Source organism: Rattus rattus, chromosome 4 (assembly GCF_011064425.1).
Source record: "Rattus rattus isolate New Zealand chromosome 4, Rrattus_CSIRO_v1, whole genome shotgun sequence".
Taxonomy (NCBI): Eukaryota; Metazoa; Chordata; class Mammalia; order Rodentia; family Muridae; genus Rattus; species Rattus rattus.
Window position 1 is genome coordinate 19,855,240 of NC_046157.1, and position 22,237 is coordinate 19,877,476.

The 22,237-nt window shown below is 43.6% G+C and overlaps 1 protein-coding gene across 1 annotated transcript in view; it reads left to right on the forward strand.

The window, feature by feature from the left end:
* Hacd2 (3-hydroxyacyl-CoA dehydratase 2) overlaps window positions 1-22,237 on the forward strand; it is a 91,075-nt gene that overhangs the window by 59,090 nt on the left and 9,748 nt on the right. The window contains exon 4 of the mRNA XM_032900155.1: window positions 832-920. Within this exon, the coding sequence (XP_032756046.1) occupies window positions 832-920 (89 nt within the window). The remainder of the gene's footprint in view (window positions 1-831; window positions 921-22,237) is intronic.

Below are 22,237 nucleotides of genomic sequence, written 5' to 3' on the forward strand. Positions count from 1 at the left end.
ACTGTGCTGAAGATGAGGTTTGTTTTAAAGCAGACACTGACTGAGATGAAGGCTCCTGGCAGGTACAGAGTTTCTCATGTTCACTTTCAGGTGTCTAGCAAGTAAGAATAGGCATTGGCCATTGTGACGTCCAAGGGAATCTGAAGGGCTGCTGGTTTCCAAATCTTATTTTAGATGCAGTTTCATGCTAGCTTAAAGTCTGTTTGTAGATCATGGTTTATTTGGGTTTTTAAATAGTTATAGGAGGCAAGCATGCTACGTGACAGTGGTAGCTTGTGTCTAGGTAAGAGTTATGGTTATAAATTTGAAGCCAACGAAGTATAAAGTTAACAGAATTAGATTATTTAAAATAAAGATGTTCTAGTGTTATAAACTAACTGTATTAGAGAAATAAGTTGAAAAATTTGTTTTAAAGATAATAAACTTTGATTTTGCTAGGCTTGTTGGCAAAATACTCAAGGTCGATATCCAGGAACTTTCAACATTTATTAAACACTCGAAGGACTGATTTCCTGTTCCTGGTTGCTTAGGGAGGGATCATGACAGCCATATTAGAAAGTAAACCATTGGCATCTCCTACTTTAGTGGCTTGGCTTTATTGTAAGTATTAAAAACCCTGTAGCTTTAAGAAAGGGTAGCCATTCCTCAGTTGTCTTGAACACTGTTTGCTTTGTGGCAGGAACAAAGGTTTTAGTGGTGAATGTATTGCCAGATTCAATCTCTAGCCACATAGGTAGGTTTCAGTTGCTAGAGATGGTGTTGGCTGTAAAGCATATTGTGTGATAAGACTTAGTAAAGCACCTCTATTTACACATCCTAAATTTCTTACAGGGATTGTGCCATCTTCTGTTGTCCTGACTTCTTTCCAGGTGATGTCAAGAGTTTTCCTAATATGGGCAGTGACCCATAGTGTCAAAGAGGTGAGTAAAATTAAGGGGAACAGGACAGTCACCAGGGGGCTTTCTCCCACATGTGTGCTGTGGCTGAAATCAGATCTCCAGATCATTTCAAAGTAACCAAGTAAGCTGATGTCTGCTGTTGCATTTGGGTCAGACATGGAAACATACCCTGCCTGCCTTGTTGCTCAGTAGAGAGCTGGATCAGCTGAAGACCTACAGTCGCAGTTCCCATGGAGGTACGGTGTGCATAGCATCACACCTCAGCTGTATACTTGGTGTCTGTCTGTAGCCAGCATGTTGGCTTCTGCATTTGGAGAGAATGGGGAGCACTGGCTTACTCTCGGAGCTCTTCTGTTTTCATGGGACCAGGAAAGGCAAGTTTGTTTCCCACTACTGGTTGGGGTTAATGGCACTGCCATATGTGCCAGTATGGATGGCTCATACAGGGTCTGGGGTCCAGGAACACCCAGTGCCAGACAGAACTCTGGTGTGAGTCCTTAACAAGCTCTGGTTGGGGTTCACGTTGTTCTGAGGTAGACTCTGCTGTCCCCAATATTAGTTCTATCCCATGTCACCTAGAGGGGACTTTTGGCAGGTGCAAGATTTGTCTCTGGCTTACAGTTTCTACACCTGTCAGAGTCGGCATGGGATCCCTTGGAACTCTGGAGACCACTTATCTATTTATATTAATCTCTGCTTCTTTGTCCTTTATTCTGAAATCCCTGCTAGAACTTGGTGTTTGTCAGGATTTATTTTGACAGTTTCATTTATATTTCAACTAATGAGGCTGTTTAAGCTTCCTTTAAACCGGCCCGTGACATACATGTAGAAGTGCACGCAGCTGATGAGTTCCTAGGCCAGGCTTAGACAGCTGGATTCCTAAGCTGTCATACTTACAGCCACATGGAGTCAGCAGACCCACGGACTCTCCTTCTTAGTCAGTCTCTCCATCCCTGCAGCTGTCTAAACTTACTGTGTGGGAAGAGTGCAAAATAATTGTGTACCTATTTTTAAAACAACATTTAAAAAACTAAAACAAAAAAAATCTAGTATTACAAATAGCTTTTTGTTCTCATTCTTAGCTCTTAACAGAGTTAGAAAAATTGTGTTACTTATAATACCAGAGTCCTTTTTATACATATTTCTTTGTGTATTTCTTCCTCCTACACTTTTTTAGTTTTTACTATAATATTTTTCATTATAACCAGTAACTCCTAATTTTATTCACCAGTATTTTCAAGTAACCTAGTCTTTCCTCGTTGTACCTCAGTTGTATCCTTTTGTCTCCAGTGCTAGGGATTGAACCCAGACCCTTGTGTGTGGTAGACAAGCATTCTACCACTCTGCCACCTCCCCAGCCTCATGTCGCCCTTGTATTCACTCATCCCACACGCTCCTTGAACTGAACTATGGTCCTGGCCCAGGCCTCCTGGGTGGTTAGAGGCCCGTATCACCAGGCCTGGCTTCTTCCTTACGTCTTAAAAGGGTGGTTATGTGGTGTCAGTGAATGAGATGCAGCTGTGGCATCATTTTGCCAGTGCAGGCGGATATTGATTATTTCAGCATTGATGCCTCATCTGCTTCAGTGACCGCTCTCCTGCTTGTTAAGATGGTTGCCAAAGCAGGTGGGCAAGCACTCAAAGATGCTTGTAGTTCAAATGAAGCAGTTCTGTAAGATTCCCAGATTTCCTAGACAGACCACTGACACAGATTGTCTAAAAAGCCATTAAATGTCTCTGTAGATTACAGGTGCTGGCCTTGCCACCATCTCCTGTAAGCACACCACCTGCCAGGTTTGAGGAATTGACATTTAGCAGGTAGTTTCCAATATAATCACACACTTGAGTGTTATTGTATGTACTCATTACAGATGCATAGTCACAATTGTCTCTCTGCAGCCAGAGTAATCCAGTTTCTGCTAACATTAACATGCCATTTTCAGAAGAAACTAATGTAGTAAATTTCACCATCTCTTTGTCACCTCTTGGAGCTCGCATCTTTCGTTTGCTGCACCCAGTTGATCAGCTGACTTACGAGTTTCTTGAGTAAATAGAGTTGGTATTTTTGCTGACCCAGGATCTCATTTCATTTCTCTGGACCAAACTGTTCATGTGTCATTTTGTTGATTCCAGTACATTTCCTGCCCTGCCCCCATTCCACCCACAGTTTGCCTGACAGCTAAGTTGACAAGCCTGCTTCTGTGTTTTCCGAGCTGGGCTGCTTGCTCTCTCACCTCTTCCTAAGCCCTGTGTCTTAGCCAAATGCTATGTTTCTGTCTTAAAGTTTCTTAGAAGTTGTAGTTCTATTTGCTGTGTCCAACATTGCCTATGGCTTCCCTTCCATTTCCTGAAGTATCTGAAAAGTAACTATCTTTGTCTTACCCAGCTGTGATTGTGGGAACCATGTAACTAATGTATCTGCTTTTATATCTCTCAGTTTCCTTGTCACCTTGTTCCCCAAAGGGGACAGCGAGTATTACATTCTCTGTGGGCTTGATTCTTTCTCTCCCTTCTATGCTCATTCCTCTTGGTATTTTGTTTTGTGTGTTTGTTTTTTGTTTTGTTTTTTAAGACAGGGTTTGTCTGTATAGCCCTGGCTCTTCTGGACCACACTGGCCTCAACCTCACAGATTCACCTCCCTCTGCCTTCCAAGTGCTGGGATTAAAGGTGTGTGCCACTGCTCTACTGCTCCTCTTGGTTTATTGTTTTGGTTTTGATTGTTGTTTCCTGGAATTTTTTTGTGCCAAGGTAGAGCTCATAAACCTTTCAAGATCTAACTTTCATATTGAAGTATATCCCCACCCCTATGGGTCTCTCCTTTTTTAAAAAAAAAAAGCAAACAAAAAGGCTCTTATGTAGCCCAGAGTCTTTGACCCTCCTGCTTCTACCTCCCAAGGTGCCACCATATCCAGCTTGAGGTTTCTCTTTTAGGAGACCTATATTCTCTCTTGCCATTTTAATTCTTTACCCCTGGAATACCAGTCACATCGGTGCTGTAATGTACATTGTAGAAGAACTAAAGGTGATCAGAGAGTGTTCTCTTAAAAACAAGGACCCACTCCTCACTTGACACCATAGTAACAAGGATGTCGACATAAGTATCTTAGGTAGGCCTGATGGAGCTCCACCCCAGTGATCAGAGGCAGGCTGATTTCTGTGAGTTTTAAACCAACCAGAGATACATAGACCCTATCTCAAAAAAAAGGTCTGATACTGAAGCCTTTTTTTACCTAATGTACCAAATACTCACCTCCTTGTACAGAGATGTGCAGTGACAAAGCAAAGCTGAGGCACAGCAGCCAGCGTGGAAGTGAGGGGAGGTCGAGGAGGCAGTCCACAGCTCCAGCTGACCTGTTTCCTTTCCGAAACGTCTTTCTGCCCAGGATCTGAACTGGCTGGTCAACATCTGGCCTCTGCTGGTACTTGCTCCGCACTCTGTCTGGGTCTGAGTGTGAGTCTCTCATTGAACTGAGTCAGGACCAGCATCCTGGAAGTGAACTGCAGTGGGCACGAGTTCTCTTTCTGTTCCTCACATGACTCCCCTTCAGAAACAAAAACCCACATATCCTTGCTTGTTCCTGAAACAGCTGAGCTTGGCCTCAGACTCCTAGACACACAGCTAGACCACAGTTAGATTCTGTCCTTGACTCGGCCCTCCGCCAAAGGCCCCTCGCATCTTCCTGAATCTTTAGAGCCAGAGCACCATGATGCTCCTCCAGTAGAATCCCCCGGTCTTCCGTGGAAAACAGTTGGGGAAGTTCAAGGCTGTTGTTTTGGTTTTGGCCAAATAACTTTACTGGAGGTGATCTTTGTAAAATAAAACTAAACCTCAACGACAGAACCTTAACTCTTGTTCTTACTGTTTGCCACAACTGGAACAAAGGTTGCTACCCCACACTCTCTGGCACCTCTTGTGGCACACTGCCGGCCTTCCTGACATTTACTCTCCTGTTCTTACTGTTCGTCAAGGGGCTTACAAATGCCGAGTTCGGTATTAAGAAGTTAGTGTCTGATGCCTTATTATTATACTAATTATTGTTTTCATACATTAGAATTGACAGAAGCTTTGTCATTTGTTCTTGGCTGCTGTCTCTGAGGTGGTAGACTTGGCTCCCCATTAGAGTTTGGTAACTAGAGAGGCAAAGTTGTACTTCTAAGTCCTGGGTCTTCACCCCACATCACAGTTGGCTTCCTACCAGGATTGGAAAATGCTACATGTGTTGTCCTCATTGTCCCTAGGCTGACTTGTCATTGCCTGGCAGAGTACAGAGCCCTCACCGAAGACCCAGGACTGTGCTTCTTATTCAACACCTCACTTTGCTGTGTCCATATTGAGGTGTGACTCTTCTGTTTCATCATCTGCTCACCTTGTGCAGATCAGGAGGGAGCCTCCTCTCAGGGCTTATCAGCAGCACTTTGCTTCTGGGTTTTCGTCTTGTGCATTTTGTTTCCTTTTTAGTTACAGGTGTTTAATTAGTTTCCCTTCTGTTACTGTGACAAAAACACCTTGATGAAAGCAGCTTTAAGGGAGAAAGGGTTTTCCACCTACAGTTCCAGACAGCATGCTGACATTGAGGGTGAGTTAAACAGGAACATGGAGGAGCTTGTCATAGCCAGTCAGTAGCAGAAAGAGAATAAATGAATACGTTCTTGTACTCAGCCAGCTGGTGCTACTCGCAGTGGCTTCATCCCCCATACCAGTAGCAATTAAGACAGTCCTCCATAGGCATTTCCACAGGCCAGCTTCATCTAGAACAGGGCCTCTCAACCTTACTAATGCTGGAGCCCTTCAATACAGTTCCTCATGCTGTGGTCCCCCAACCATAACATTATTTTTGCTGCTACTTCATAATTTTGCTACTACTATGAATCATAAAATATTTTTGGAGATAGAAGTTTGCCAAAAGTGTCATGATCCACAGGTTGAAAACCACTGACTTAGACAATCCCTCATGCAGACTCTCTAGAGGTCCTAGGTTGTGTAAAGCTAATTAACTACAAGGTCTCCTGTCTCCCGAGCTGGCCTTAAATTCCTGTATAAACTCTTTCTCCTTCCATCCCTACCATGAGAAGCGTGACCCCGGTGCATGCTGCCATCCCTGGATTTATACAGAGCTTGGGGTTGAGCCCAAGCTCTCAAACATGGTGGGCAAGCATCCTCCTGACGGAGCTATCCCCAGTCCTACTTCTCAAGTTTTGTTACTGCTCTCGTGGCTCAAGGATGAATCTCTGATTCATGGGCTTTAGAGTACTAAGTTACACTTAGGATTCATGAACCATTTGGACCAGAATTACCAAGAATATTTATTTAAAATGCAAATTTTAGGTCCCACTCCACACTTGACAGAGGATATCTGAAACCAGGGCCAAGGAATTATCTTTTAGATAATCTGAATTCTAAGCTTTGAGAAATGCTCTAAAAATACCTATGTTTTGCTGGCCTCACCTCTTGTCTCAGTTCTCATTACTAAACCAAGATGGGGGGTGGGTGGAGAGAGAGAGAGATTAGGACGTATACTATAAGGGGGCAGGTTGCTCAGTGACTGGAGTGCCACTGGCCATCTCTTTTTTAAAGCTTGTGTACATAGGATATTTTAATCAAGAATCAGCAGATAGATATTTTTAAATGCTATATTTGAATCATACTAGAAAAACTATATTTTTTTTAGATCAAAACATTCTAGTAAGTTTTTCTCAAATTCTAGTATATGCAAAAGTAGACTAGAAATTTTGTTAGAATTTATATTTTGTTTTTTAGAGATATAGGGTTGGTTTTTTTTCTGGGCATGTTCCTAACCTGCTCTCATGTGCACGGCCGTACATATAGACGCACACACATAGACACACTCTCATGTGCATGGCTGTACACACAGATGCACACACCCTCTATGTGCACAGCTGTACACAAAGACACACTTTTTTTAATTTTAGAAGATTCATTTAGATATGTTACGCGTGTGGAGTATTTTTGTCTGCATGTGTGTATGTGTGTGCACCACATATGCACATATGGCTTATCCAACCTTAAAGAGGGTTGGCTCCCCTGGAGCTAGGATTGTGGGTGCTTGGGAGCCATCATGTGGGTGCTAGGAGCTGAACCTGGCTCCTCTGTTGCAGCAGCAGCGTTGTCAACCACAGAACCACCTCCCCGGTCCCACACACCCACCTCTAAAGCATAAAATAAGGACTTTCAAAGCTTTCATTCTTTCCAAACTTCCAAAGAAAAAGCTACATGCTTCTGATACATGGTGGCATACAAAAGGAGGAATTAGGGCACACAGAAGTGGTTTGGGATCAGAATGTACTGAAACTTTGCAAGGCAGATATCTGGCGCATGTCAGAGCTCCTTTGAGCATCCTGCTTTTGGGGGCAGGGGCGGGGGTCTTTCTGTTTGTAGCTCAGGTGTTTTATCTCTTGGGCTGGCTCCACTGGGCTTTTGCACCTTTTCTCAGCAGACATTCTACATCCTGATATGTAAGTTAACTTCTTTACCACTGACAGAAATACCTAGGAAGTCAGGGTTCTATAATTCTCCAGTATTACATCCCTCTACAAATTTCAGGCATTCTGACTCCTCAGGAGAAAAGTCGGTGGCTGGGATAGGAATGTAGCTAAAGTGCTATCTAGTATGGAATAAGTCTGGTTCATGAACTGGGGATAGAAACTTATGGATTCAGAAGTATCAGGAGTTCAAAATGGTCATCAGTTATATATAGGGATTTGAAGGTTAACTTGAGATACTTAAGATTCTGTCTCAACAACAATAGAAGGTCAGTGGTGGGCTGGAGAGACAGCTCAGCAGTTAAGCATACTGACTTCTGGGCTGAAGAGATAGCTCAGTAGTTAAGAGCACTGATACTGCTCTTCCGAAGGACCTGGGTTCAATTCCCTGCACCCACATGGCAGCTTACAATGGTCTGTAACTCCTATTCCAGCAATCCAATACCCTCACATAGACATACATACAACACCAGTGTACATACAATAAAATTTTTGTGTGTGCGTATATGTGTATATATGCACACACATACACAAAAAGAGTACTTACTGGCTACTATTCCTGAGGACCTGAGTTTGGTTCCAGTCCCCACATGATGGTGATGCTCACAGCTGGTCCCAGAACTTTCTAGTTTCCATAGGCACCACATTCACATCCAGGTGAGCTATAAAATAAACATAAATAAACTTGAAAAAAAAGTGGTCAAAGCTGGAGAGATAGCTCAGCGGTTGAGCACTGACTGCTCTTCAAGAGAGGTCTTGAGTTCGATTCCCAGCAACCACATGAGGCTCACCATCTATATGTTATCTGATGCCTTCTTCTGGCCTGCAGGTGTACATGCGGGTAGAGCACTCATAAAGTAAATAAATCTTCTGGTGACCTCCCTAGGGGTTTCCTCCCACCCCAGTACTGGTAGATTATAGGACGGCAGAGGCTACAGCAGAGCCATCTGAGATTCCTAACTGAGGGACATCACGTAGAGACAGTCCTAAGCTGGTGGGCTCCAGAGATCTCTATTTCATACTTAAAGAATTACAAAAATCCATAGAATTCCTTTAAACCACTTAAGTGTAATTCTTGTGTAGTTTCTGGCGTTTTCTCCATATAGTGTCTTTGCGGTTTAAAGGAAACTGAAGAGGAAAGTCAGTCAGGGCTTCCAGAGGAGACAGGACTCCCTCTCATGTGTCTGGTTGTGAGGTGTGGAAATACAGCTGCTTCACGCTGAGTTCTAGTGTTGTAGAACATGGAGGCTCTCCACAGGTCATATACATGAGGAGGTGACGATTTGTCTCTGAGACTTTTCTTCTCCTCCCTGCCTCTGCCTCACAGTTGTGAAGTAAGTGTATGTGAACATGGTGGAGGGAATTTTCTTTCTTCCTCCCTGATCCCCTTCTTTTCTGTTCTTTTTTGCCGGTCCTCCAGTGAGGTACAGAGTGCCCATGCTGTCGCTGAAGGGTTCATAGCTTCTTTCCTGTGGCTGCACATGTGCCTTGGCCATGTTGTGGCCTTCCCAGCAAATAATACCCACAAGCTTAGTGAGGCAGGCAGGCAGCAGCTTTGTGTCCTTACTGCTCAAGGAGGTGAGGCGCTGTGCTTAGAGCGTGTCGTCGTCTTCTGAATGCTGTGCCTGGACTATGTTGGTCTCTTGTGCCCTTCCCATAGTGATAGCCCGTGCATCTCGTTCTGCTGAGATACAACTCAGTATCCTCTAGTCCCCTTGAAAGCTAGGCATCCAGCGCTCCCCATTCCATCTCTTCCCTGACTTTCTATTTAGGTGCTCCTGTAGGTGGGCGCACATCACCTTCACTTTTAAAATTAGCCCACTCCTAGGGCAAACTTCATCACTTGGTTGTTAATCAGGCACTGTCAAGCTTCAGACAGCTCTTGGGTAAAAGCAGCACACCAGAACATCATTTCCACATCTGGTAACCGTGGGCACTTAGTGATTATGCTTCTTATCTGCTGGCTAAATTCTTCTTTTGCCATTGCCTATCTTGGGTGATTGTGGCAAAATCAAAATGTCTTATTTTTCTCTCAGTTCTCTGCTTACTACTTTCCAAAATTGTACTTCAGAATAAGGTAGATACTTAGATTCATTATGCTTGGCCTAGGTTCACTTCTGCCATTTCATGCTCTCTCTTCCTCCCAAGGTCTTAACCGTCTCAATTCCTGTCAGACTCCACTAGAGCACATGTCATTTAAAATAGAGTGTCCTCTGATAGTTTAGTCAGTTTTTTGTTTAAAAACTACATCCATCATTGTAAACTGTTGCAAGTTAGCCTCACTCCATGCAGAGGGCAGCCCTCCTCATCAGCTCAGAGCTGAGTAAGTTCAAACTCTTCAAGGCAGGAAAATGACTGCTTCCTTAACATCCATCTGTCTGTTTCTGTTCTGGAGCCCACGCTGCACCCCACATGGTCCTCATTCAGGTGAGTTCCCCAGCAAACATCCAGCACGTGAAGCTCCTCACACCAGGTGACAGTCTGACACACAGCATCCCCAGGTGTCAGGTTCAGCATGAAGAGAGACAGCTACACTGGGTCGTTTGTCCAGAAGCCTATACAGTTGTCTTCATTCTGAGAAATGCCATTCAGAGGAGGAAGGTCTAGGGCTGACAGGAAGTGCACTGCCCACTTTGCTGAGGTCTCTGGGAAGCAACTTGCTCTGGCCTGCCCTGGCAGTTCCAGCCCTTTCAGGTCAAAAAGCAACCACTTCTTTCTCATTGCTTCTGGTCCCAGATTTGAGGGTATTTTGCGCATTTTGCATTTTAGTCTCTTAAAATACTAGTGGCTGTTCCACATAATGGCTATTATGAAAGCATCTGTGCAGCACCCTGCATTTTTCCTGGGTTTGAAAGTTATGACAAAGTAGCTTATTGTTGGAACATGTTTTCTTCAGGCATATGCACTATTGGATGTCAACATAGGCAGTGTAGCTATCTGTCAGTAGCAGGCAGCGTTTGGGGCAAATCTGGTCCCTTACAGTCCAAAGATGTTTGACTTTTGACATGAAGGACACAAGAGTGAAAAAAGAAGTGTTACTTGGACTTAATAGTCTCCCAAATAAACAAATGGAACTGTGATGGCTGGGGCAGCCTGAGCAATGCATGAGAAACAAAGCATGTGTCCATCCCAGAGCTCTGCCTACAGTTGTGATATCAGTGAGAGTCGTTAGCAGTGACCTCCAGCTCTCCTGCTCTTGTGGGAAGTAGCTGACGGTGCTGCCTTAGACACATTCATACAGCAGTATTTCTTTCATCCAGTTAGACTTTCATGTGCGCTTTAATCATGCTTTGTAAATGACCATGATACATTTTCAAAAAGCAGTCAGAAAACACAGGAGCGCTTGGTACATTGTTTTTCAACTAAAGGTCTGCTAATTTTAAACAAATCCCCACTAGTGGAGGTGGCTTTTCATGGTCCTCTCCCTAGCTGATGCACAGTTGGGTCTGATGGCCAGGCAAAAGACCACAAGGGCCTCACCCTTCAGAGAGGTTGTTCACCTGACTGACGGCATATCCCAGATTCCCCCTTGTTGAGAAGCATGTCACACGCCTTTTCTCTCCAACTTGAGTTAAGTGATGCTAGTGGAGTACAGTCAGCATTGTTATTACCTGCGTGAATTTAGAGAGCCTTGTTTCCCACTGTAAAAGTTAGGTGATTGGCGTGCATCGTGAGCATTGCTAAAATATGTCAGCAAAGCCAAGAGAAGTTAAAAGGTTTGACCTATAAAAGTGCTTTTAAACAGGAGTTTCTACAGTACAGTGAATAGCATTCTTAAAACATTGATTAATATTCATTTGGAAACTTTTTAGTATGTGGCAAGAACTTTCTCTTCTCTGGCAGAGCAGTCCCTTAGAGCTTTTTTCAAAACACAGTTATTTTGAAGTATGAAGAAAAACATTGTAAGAATCCTGGTGCTTTTTACCTCCTGAGAGCCATCCTGCTCAGCAAACAGTCAGGTGACTGTCCATTGGCCATCCTGTGGCCCACAGGGGAACCTGAAAGTTACTCCTTATGCTTCTAGAAAAGACATATGAAGTGTACATACCCTCAAGTGTTTAGGAAAGAGGGCCTAGTAACCATTTTTACTTTACCTTATCAGAACACCCATGTTCAGACTGCCATTATAAGTGGTGATATATCATAAAAGAAGTAAGGCATATTACTAAGTTGTCTGCCTTTTCCAGAGAGGACCCTTTTCAAGTCTGGTAAAACCCTGGTAAGACGGACTTGATATGTGTGTGCATGTGTGTGTGCATGTGAGTGCGTGTGTGTGTGTGTGTGAGTGTGCATGTGAGTGTGTATGTGTGCATATATGTGTGTGTGCACGCATGTGCAGGCTGCTTTGCGTAATGTGGGGAACTAATCACTAATATTCTAGGCTTTATCCATGGTGGGGCTTTAACTTTGTTCTTTTCAGATAGCTGCCATAAATGTTTGTTTTAAGCCTGACACTTTCTCTGCTTCTCCCTTTTACCTTTTGCTCTGGCTCTACCAAAATAGCCTGAGTTTGAAAGTTTTGTCTCTTGAGTTCAGGACTTCAAAGGACAATGCACTTTGTAGCTCTGGAGAGCCCAGAGCTTTTCAGATGCTCCATTGCATTACCTCACCTCTGGAGGAGGGCTCAGCTGGTGACTTAGGGGCTGGGGAGTGCAGGCCCCCTCATAAAAGCAGCCGGCATGTGCCTCAGCTAGTCATTGCCTGCCAGATCCAGTCTGAGAACGAAAAAGGCAAAAATCCAGACATTAAATTTCACATTAAAATGTGAAATCTACCAATTAAAAAAATAAAAAAACTAGTTCAAATATTTTTAACACACTGTATGAGTCCAGAGCATCCATGGAGAGAGGCCACTGGGTGCTGTTCTTATCTCTGCTCTAAGAGCTTTTGTTTGTTTGTCCTTTCTTTTGAAACTTTTGTACTTGTTCCACTGCACAGAATAAATACTCACATATATGATGCCAGTTTTTTGTACTCTAGTATCCAGATGTTATATGTCTGACAGTGACAAAGCCCCTTGACAAGTACAACTGGCAGACTGTGGTGTAAGTGTCCCCAAGCTCTTTCTTTAGGGTCATAGCAACTTGATGCTAGGAACATTGTTCTCTGAGCTGTTGTTACTGTACTTAGAGAAACGTGAGCTCATAGGATACTTATATTGGATTAGATATATGGGACTGCATATGACCCATTCTAATAGAATCTTGCACACGGGTTATATTGAGGGTCACAGCTGTATGAAAGCTCTCAGTAGGAGACTCAACTAAGACTAAGGAAAAATGTTAGCAAAGGCCAGCAGCCAGTGAAAACCATACAACCACTGTATGATCCCAAAGGCAAAAGTCTCCATACGAGGAGTCCAAGATTCAGAGAGGGTAAGTAACTTGCCTCCAAGAAGTACATCTAAGAAGGTCTTTTTCCTTTCAGAGTTGCAGTTGGAACCAGACACAGTGACATTGTGCTGAGGCTAGCCTTCTTGGGTATTTTCATGCATTCTAGAAAATGGACTGGGTACATAGAAAGCCATAAAGCTAGACAAATGGAACACTGTAGATTCAGAGCTGCATGCCTGGCTATGACGTGATGCAGAATTGATTGTGAGTTGCTTGTCGAATGCATGCCCTTTATGTTTTCCTTAGTGCATGTTCTGCAGAAAAGTTGATTTTGTACCCAAGAGTGACTTGGTAGAACAAGATCATCATCCACATCAAAAGTAACCCACTGGACTGATGATACGACTTAGTGAGTAAGGCCGCCTACCCACCACCCAGGCCCTACATGGTATTGAGAGAACTGATACTGAAGATCTCCTCTCACCTACACACACACACACACACACACACACACACACACACACACTCACACACACACACGCACACACACACACACACCACACACACACACACACACACACACACACACCCGCACAAACACACACACACACACACACACACACACACACACACACACACACACACACACACACACCCGCACACACACACACACCCGCACACACACACACTCTTCCTTCATTGTGTGTGTTTGTGTTTGTTTGCTTTTTAAGTAGTCCCAGGCTGGAGAGATGACTGGATGGTCAAGAGCCCTTCCAGAGGACTCAAGTCCAATGCCCAGCACCCACATGGCAGCTCACAACTGTCTGTCACTCCAGTCTCGGGGGATCTGAAGTTCTCTTCGGCCCTCTATAGATAGTATATACACATGGGACACAGGCATGCATGCAAGCAACCACACATATAAAATAGCAGATGTTGGCTGGGTAGGGTGGTTCATACTTGTAACCCTAACCAACACTTTGGAGGCTAAGACAGGAGGATTCTAAGTTTGAGACTAACTTGGGCTATATAATGAGACTGTGTCTCAAAGTGTTGCCAAAAAAAAAAAGAAGAAGAAGAAGAAGAGGAAGAGGACAAGGAGGAGGAAGGTGAAGAACCCTTAGTTATTGTGTTACCATGGTAAGAATGTTTCCTTTGTCACTGTAAGTTGGAAAAAAGTATGTGTAGATAACAACACATTTTTCTCACCTCTAAATGGGGTAAATAGTGATTTTTAAAAATTACTTAGTTCATATTTTCCACTAAAAATAATAGTATTTTAGTCAAACATGCTGACACATGCCTTTAATCCCAGCACTCGGGAAGCAGAGGCACGTAGATCTCTGGTAGTTCAAGGCCAGCCTGGTCTACATAGTAAGTTCTAAGATTACTAGGACTGTGTAGAGAGACTCTGTCTCAAACAAAGAAAGATATTTTCTGGTTTGTCATGTATCCTGTCATGGATTTACTCATAAAGAGTACCTTAGTATATGAAGTTGTCATGTTAAAGGATAAAGAACCCAAACGTCTGCATCTGAACCACCTTATCTGTATTTTTATATTTTACTAAGGATAATTTTTTAAAAATAAACAGCTGAATCAGTTACTTTTGTATTCAAGTTAAAGAAAAGATGGAGATTGTCCTTGTGTTCTCTGTCCCAGGACTTCAGCTTGTGTGACTGGCTAGGATCAGTCCAGGCCTCAGTATCCTCAGGCTGAGCTGGAACGCTGGAGCAAAGGAGAGATGCAGTTACTGTCCTCATAAGAACTTGCAGTCTAGCACAGGCCGGCCACACCAAGCACCTCAACACCCCTTGGCTCGGATCGTTAGTGAAGCAGAAGGAGAGTGGGTGCTCTGACCGCTTGTCCTGCCTCAGTTGCCCCAACTGAATGATTGCATAGGTCTGGTCTACTTCCTAAGGAGCCACACCCATCTCCCACATTTGTTTCCTGTCCTTCATAGAGCGTACTGGGAGTTAACAGAACAGAGTTACTCAGAGCAGCCGTCTTAGAAGGACCCAGTGAACTAGTGTGCTGACTGTATGCTAACTGTTACGTAGCTCAGTCCTCTCAAGACAATGTAGTGGTGATGGTCCATGTAACTGTTTTGAAGCCTTTTCTATGTCCTGAGGTTTCTAGCAGAAATATAATTGACTTTTTACATAGAAAGTAATATCGTTTTTATACTTGTTAAAATAGTTTCACAGTAACTGGTGAAATTTTCTACATAATTACTTTTATCCTGCTTAAGGAATAATTATCCCTGCTAATGGGAACTATCATTATCATAATCATGATTATTATCCTAATCTAAAGCATTTATTAAGAATTTGATTTTGGCTTCTAACTAGGCTACCCTTCTTCAAAGCAAGTTTGTGGCCTGCCCATGGGGTTTTTATCCTCCAAGACAATAAAAATGCTAGCATAGCTCAGGGCCAGCCTTCAACCTGTTAGTCTTTCTCAAAGACCCTTGTTGGTAAGTTTTCTTTAATTCATGTTCTTGTCTTTCCTAAGACTGTTTCATAACCCGCCTCTCCAGCATATCCTGGGGCCTTATCCCTAAATGGTGTACAAGCCTGGGAGTAATTATATTTCCTTCTAAATTCATTCCCAGGGTGCTTGCTTCTCGCTTTGGTGGTTTTCTTTGGTTTTTGTCTTTATTCATTCATCTCTTGAATGTGGACACAAGCAAAGCTTAGAGGACAGCTTGTGGGAGTCAGTTCTTTTCTTCCACTATGTAGGGTTCCAGAGGTCAAACTTGGGTCTTCAGCCTTGATGACAAGTGCCTTTACCTGCTGAGCCATCTCTCTGAACCTTTCTTGCAGTTTTTGAGACAAGGTCTCACCATGTAGCTCTAACTGGTCTAGAACTTACTAAAGACCAGGCTGGACTAACTTATAGCAGTCTTCCTGCTTCTACCCTCAACAGCTATAAGAGTTGTTTTCCACTTTTTTCTGATGTGTGTGGTGTGTGTGTATGTGTGTGCTTACAATATGTGTGTACACACGAGTGTGCCAGTATGAATGCACGTGTTTTCAGGTGCTCGTGCAGGTGGAGGCTGCAGGTTGACAAGTCTTCCTCAATCTCTGTGCACTTTATTCTTTTGAGAGAACTTCTCAGTCAAACTGGAGCTCTCTGATATGGCTGGTGTCACTAGCCACTTGCTCTAGGAATCCTGTCTGTCCTTATGTCCTTTTCCTAGTGTGAGCCACCCCGATAGCTTGCAGCTAGGTACATTTTATACATTGTTTGTTTTATTTTATTTCTTGGAGACAGTCTAACTATGTTTCTCTGACTGACCTGTACCTCACTCTGTAGCCTCGGGTATCCTCAAACTCACAGAGATCTGCCTGCCTCTGCCTTCTGAGTTCTGGGATTAAAGGTGTGAGCCACCATGCCCAGCACTCTAGATGTTTTTTAAAAGATCGTTTATGCTGGGGATGTGCTCAGTGATACAGTGCTTGCCTAGCATGCACGGGGCCCTCGGTTCAATCCTAATGTTTGTAATTAATTTTTCACATAGAAATTAATATGTTCTTCGTGCTTACTAAAATGATTTCATGGTAGTTGGTGAAAATTTTGTTTTGAAATCATTTCAAACTTGCAGAAAAGTTGCCACCACGGTACAGTGAGCTGTGTACCTGTATCTCCTATCTTTCACCATTGTCATTTTATTACATCATTCTGTTTATAAATGTGCATATGTGCATCATTGTTTCTCTCCTTCTGAACCTTGAGAGTAAGATGTGCGTGACATCCTCTTGCTACCAGATACTTAGATGTCGGAGTCATGCACTTAGTTCCTGTATGGAGTCCTCCAGATAAGGAAGTCAGCTTGGTTTAGCTCTGTTAACTATTCATGGGCCCATGCACACTTCACTAACTTTCCAAACAACACATGCATGTACAAACAGGATAGATATATACATACTCTAGATGTATGTGCATATGCATGCACACATGTGTACATACAGGGAGGTGTGCTATCTGCCTCAGGTACTATGCTAAGCACAACACGGAAGGGAAGGAGGTAAGGTGACAGGTGTTCATGTCACTTGTCAGGCCTCAGTCTAGCAAGCCCCTTCATCTTTGACATGTGCACACCCATGCTTACATCCTTGACAGTTTTAAAGCGCATACTTTAGCATGGCCTCCAACCTAGATCCATCCAGTTTCCTCATAACAGTTCAAGCCATGCATTCTTGACAGAAAACACACAGAAATGGCCCCATGTGCCACTTGGGAGATAGCACGGCAGTCTCCTGGTTCTTCCTCTTACTTCCATCCTTCAGTAACGCCATGCCTTATGCAGTGAAAATTTCCCAGACTTACCTTATACATCCCCTTCCCTTGGCCAAGAGCCACTTACTAAGGAGTCCAGGTTCCTTGGTGGAGAGTTGTATTAGGACTCATGGTCTGAAAATGCCCACATGCAGGACAGTGAGCACAAAGCACATCCCTAACCAAGAGGGATTTACAGTTGATACCTGCTGGGAAGGGGGAAAATCAGTTTGGTCAGTGAAGTGACACTCTATGACAGGCCCCATGCTCAGAAATGGTTGACCAGTATAAACCAGATCATGGGGTTTTGTGTGCTTTTTTGTCTTTGGGGTTGGGTTTTGGGAGTGTTGTTTGTTTTGTTTGTCTTTGAAAGAGAAAGAGCATGGTTGAGTAGGTAGGAGAGGAGTATCTGGGAGGGGAAATAATATGATCAACATAGGATTTTTTAAAATTTAAAATTGCACTTAAGAAGAATTGGAGTTTGAACAATAGAAGAGCTTACAGTACCAGAGATGCTATTGATTGCTTATGGGCTCTTTAAATATAGAAAACTAAGGCATACTTGCCTGTGTGTATGCATACATGCACTCACATTTAAAAGTGCTTCTATAGCTAACTTGTGTGTGCATGTGAACATATGTATATGTTATGAGGTTTGACTGATTCCTCCAATACTTGAGTCTAATGCTCCATTTCGTGTGTGCAGATGTGTCCACCCAGAGCAGAAAGCCTAAAGTATGTGTGTGTGCATGCGTGCGTGTAGCTCTCTGAGACCAAAAGAGGGCATCTGGATTCCCTGGAACTAGAGCGCCATGTGGGTGCTGGGAGCTAAAGGCTCGTTGTCTGCACGAGTAGCAAGTGCTTGACCACTGAGCCATCTCTCCAGCCAGAAGAAGCTTCTTTTTATTGATTTATTTTCTCAGTTTATTTCTTTATCCAAGTACCTAGTTTCCTAATCATATTGGCCATTTATTTCATACATATGTGGCTTAGAACCAAGAGAAGACATATCAGAAATGTTAAGGTTAAGGTTGGATTTTCAGAGCTTTTCTCTCATTGTAAGATGGGAATTTGTGAAGCAGTTTATGCACAGAAGCACTTGGTGTATAAGAGCTCAGAGCGTCGATATAATAGCTTTATTGTTGCCTATATAGCTATTGAAAAGAATAAGCAAAGAAGTTGAATAGGCATTCATTTTTCCAACGAAGAGGAACAAAGACAGTAAGCACAGGATATCCTAAGATGGCTCTGATATGAACAGCCGGCCTGTATAGTCTCGCATGAATACTTCTTTTCCCACAATGTCTTGGCTATAGACATAGAATATATCATAGACCATCACTTTGGTCATCCCAAATGGAGCTGAACAGACTGTTGCCAGTGACTTGAGTGTGGTGATTCTGATGTAAGCATCCACCTTACAAAAGTGGAGCACATGGCGGGGGGTATGCATTCCAGGTGTGCATTCTAGTATGGTTTAATTTTTTTTAATTTTTATGTCATGAACAACCCAAATTATTTACTCTATATGGCCTTTTAGAGAAAAATACTTGGTTTACAACATTGCTTTGGACCACATAGTACCCCATCACTGCACACATGCCAAATGCATTGTCCAGATGCCTGTGTTGAGGACATGATCATGGTGTTGATGGTATGTGGACAGGAGCCTTTGGAGGACAGGTGGATTTAACTGAGTTCATAAAGAATTAGTACCCTTATAAGATACCCAAAGGTTCCCTTCTCCACCCTCTTAGAAGGCTGCATCAGGAAGGTATCTACCCGAAAGTCAGGAAAATCTCCCATTACCGCCAGTCATCCTGCCACCCTGGTCCAGCCTTCAGCCTCTGGAGCTGTGAGAGAATTGACTTCCATTGTCTAGGGGGGGGCAAACTAGACATGCATGGTGCTCCAAGAACAGCCTCTGGCCACGTCCCATATTTGACTGTAACCTTATCACATCACTTCCTCCGCCCTGTACAAGGGAAAAGGGGTATCAGGAGGAGGAAGGAAGGCCTACTGTAAAGCTTGGTCTCAGAAGCCCTTTGAAATAAATGGAGTGATAAACAGCAGGTCTCAAAGCACTGAGAAGAATGGGTGTCTATAATAGCCGCCTGCCTGTGTGCACCATCTGTTTTCTTTGAGGGTGACAAGTGACAGCTTTCCAAGCACTGACAGCCCCATGCTTTAAAGTCAGACATATGAGGCTGTTTGTGCGTAAAGGTTTTCCTCTTGTGCCCATTTGTTTTTCCAGCTTGGATTTCTATGTAAACTCCCTGGGCTAAACCACACAAGCCACCTACACGCTACCTCCTTCCTGGCTTCAGATCAGGGATAGGAACCAGTGCCTGTGGTGTGCAGTGGGATCTAGCACACTGCACCAGTAAGGTGCCTCTGCCAGCCCTCTGTGTGCCTTCATTATGAACATGCATCTCTGACAAACAGCTGCCTGCAAGACACTTTGGGGACAGGGAAGTGGCTCAGTTAACAAATTGTTTGCCTAGCATGTACAAAGCCCTCAGTTTCAACCCTAGCTCCACATAAATCAGTATAGTGGTGCATGCCTTTAACCCAGCATCCAAGAGGTACAGACAGAAGGATCAGGCGTTCAAGGTCATCCTCAGCTACATAGGGTGTCTATGGGAGATCAGCCTAGGCTAGAGACCCTGTATTTAAGAAAAAAGACATCTGTGGATGCCCGTCCTACCCTGCTTTCTGTGCCTTCTAAGCCTTAATAAATCTTAACTGTCACTCCTTCCCCCTTTTACCTCATGTGACCCCCCTTCCCACTTAAAAGTCAGTATCATTTATTTATAGAAAATCTTGTTTTTAAAACAACTTTATTAATTTTTAAAATTAATTGGAATTTTAAAAAATTCACCATTTTAGGTATCTACTAATTTTTGGCAAATTTAGCAAGTTGTGCAAGCAACATACCTAAGTCCCATTTCAGAACACTCTTTCACCATAATGGGATGCTCTGTGCCCTTTTATAGTTCACTGGCGTTCCCAGCCCTAGCCATCACTTTTGTCTAGAGTTTGCCATCTCTGGACAGTGGCCACTTCTTTTACCCAGCGACAGACGTTTGTGTTGGTTTGTTTAGCTCCTCTGGGTTGTAGCACATACTGATTTCCTTCCTTCATGTTGCTGAGTCATATTCTGTTGTATGAATATGTCACCTGTTACTGGGTATTTCAGCTGTTTAAACTCTTTCACAATTATGAATTATGACACTTCCATGATATTTGCATGCAACCCCCCCCCTTTTGTAAATTTACTCTGTAACTCAGGCTGACTTGAAGTTCAGGATCCTTTTGCCTCAGCCTTCTTAGTGCTAGGATTATAAGTGCACACCCCCACACTTAGCTAAAAATCTCTTAATTATTTTTTTTTTGAAAAAGATTCTTCTCTCATACAGTACATTCCGGCCACAATTTCCCCTCCCTCCACTCCTCCCATCTCCCTTCAACCTCTCCTCTCCCCCAGATCCATTCCCTCTTGGTTTCCCTTTAGAAAAGACAGGCGTCCAAGAGACAACAACCAAACATGACAAAACAAGAAAAAGTAAGACAGGACTAAGGCCCTCAGACTGAAACTGGACAAGGCAATCTAACAAGAGGAAGAGTTTCAAGAGAAACCAAAGAGTCAGAGATATACCTACTCCCACTGTTAGAAGTCACACAAAGACACCACGCTAACAGCCATGATACATACCTGGTGCAGACCCTTACAGGCCCTGTGCTTGCTATTTCAGTCTCTGTGAGCTCATCTGATCCCTACTTAGTTGACTCAGTGGACCGAGTCCTCTTGGTGTCCTCCATCCCCTCTGACTCCTGCAGTCTTTCTCCCCCTCTTCCAGTGGGATTCCTCAGACCCCAAAGGGGGGACAAGATAGAGACCTTCAATTCAGGCTCTCTCTGAATAATGTCTGGCTTTCGGTCTTTGCACTCACTTTCATCTGCTGCCAGAGGAAGCCTCTCTGATGGCAACTGGACAAGGCCCTGATCTGTGAGTGTAGGAGAATATCACTAGTAATCATTACATTGTTTGTGGTTTTGTGTGGCCTGTTGTGTTTGGCTCTACCCTAGGTCTCTGAGCTGTCTGGTATCTAGTTCCTGGCCATCCAGGTAGTGGGTTCCTCTTATAACATGGGCCTCAGGTTAAACCAGACACTGCTTAGCCACTCCCACAAGTTCTATGCTACCATTGCCCCAGCACATCCTGTAGGCAGAACAGATTATAAGTTGAAGGTTTGGTGTTTGGGTTTTTCTTTTGGCAGCCTGTAGCATGCCTTCCCACACCAAAGGACTATGTAGGTAAAGGCTCCATCCGTGCAGATACCAGCTTGACCTCTATCTAGTCAGTGAGCTCCTCTTGTTCTCGATAATTAATAAAGCTGTCTATTTCTTAATTTGAAATAGCTCAGTTGCCAGTTGTGGCTCTCCCCAGCCTCCACACATAGGCAAAGGCAGGAAGACAATGACAAATTTGACATTAGCCTGGCAGTTAGTGAGTCCTAGACCAGCCAGAGCTACACTGTCTCCACAACAAAAGAACTGAGCTGGGTTCTTTGAAATATTGTCCTTTGCCTTCTCAAAGTTCCTTCCTAAGCCACACTAACCTAAAAGAACTTCATGAAGCTACTAATCATTTCTCTGTGAATCACTACCCACCCCAATAGATAGGAGGCTCCCTACTTGTTGAAATAATAATCCCAATAATCTTGCTTTCAAAAACAAAAAGTTAGTTTTCATCCAATATAAGAGGCATTAATTCCACACAGCCCTAGGACCAGACCTGTATTGGAGCTGAGAAAGCTGAATGATGGGGCATGGTCTGCTGAAGACCTTGCCTTCAAGGGAGAATAAAATATGCTGGTCCCTCCCAGCCAGCAGCCGGTAGATCTTTTGTTCTCCTCTCTCGTGCTTCCTCCCCATCTCCTTGCCCCCTTGCTGGGACTAGATCTCACGATGTTAGTCCATCTAGTGACTTTCTAGGCCAAGGCTATCCCACTCCTTTCCAAGGCACCGCGCAGGACACTGTGCCAGCTCCCAGTCAGCTCACCCATTCTGTAGGGTTCGTCCTTGGTCCTGCACTCTGTGGACTTAAGTCCAAGGCCCAGAATCCTGCAGCTTTAGAAGACATCAGGTCTTCTTGTCTACCTGTATTGTTATGCTGGTTTTCTGATTTCAGACCAGCGTCTTACTCCCTTTGCCTTTATC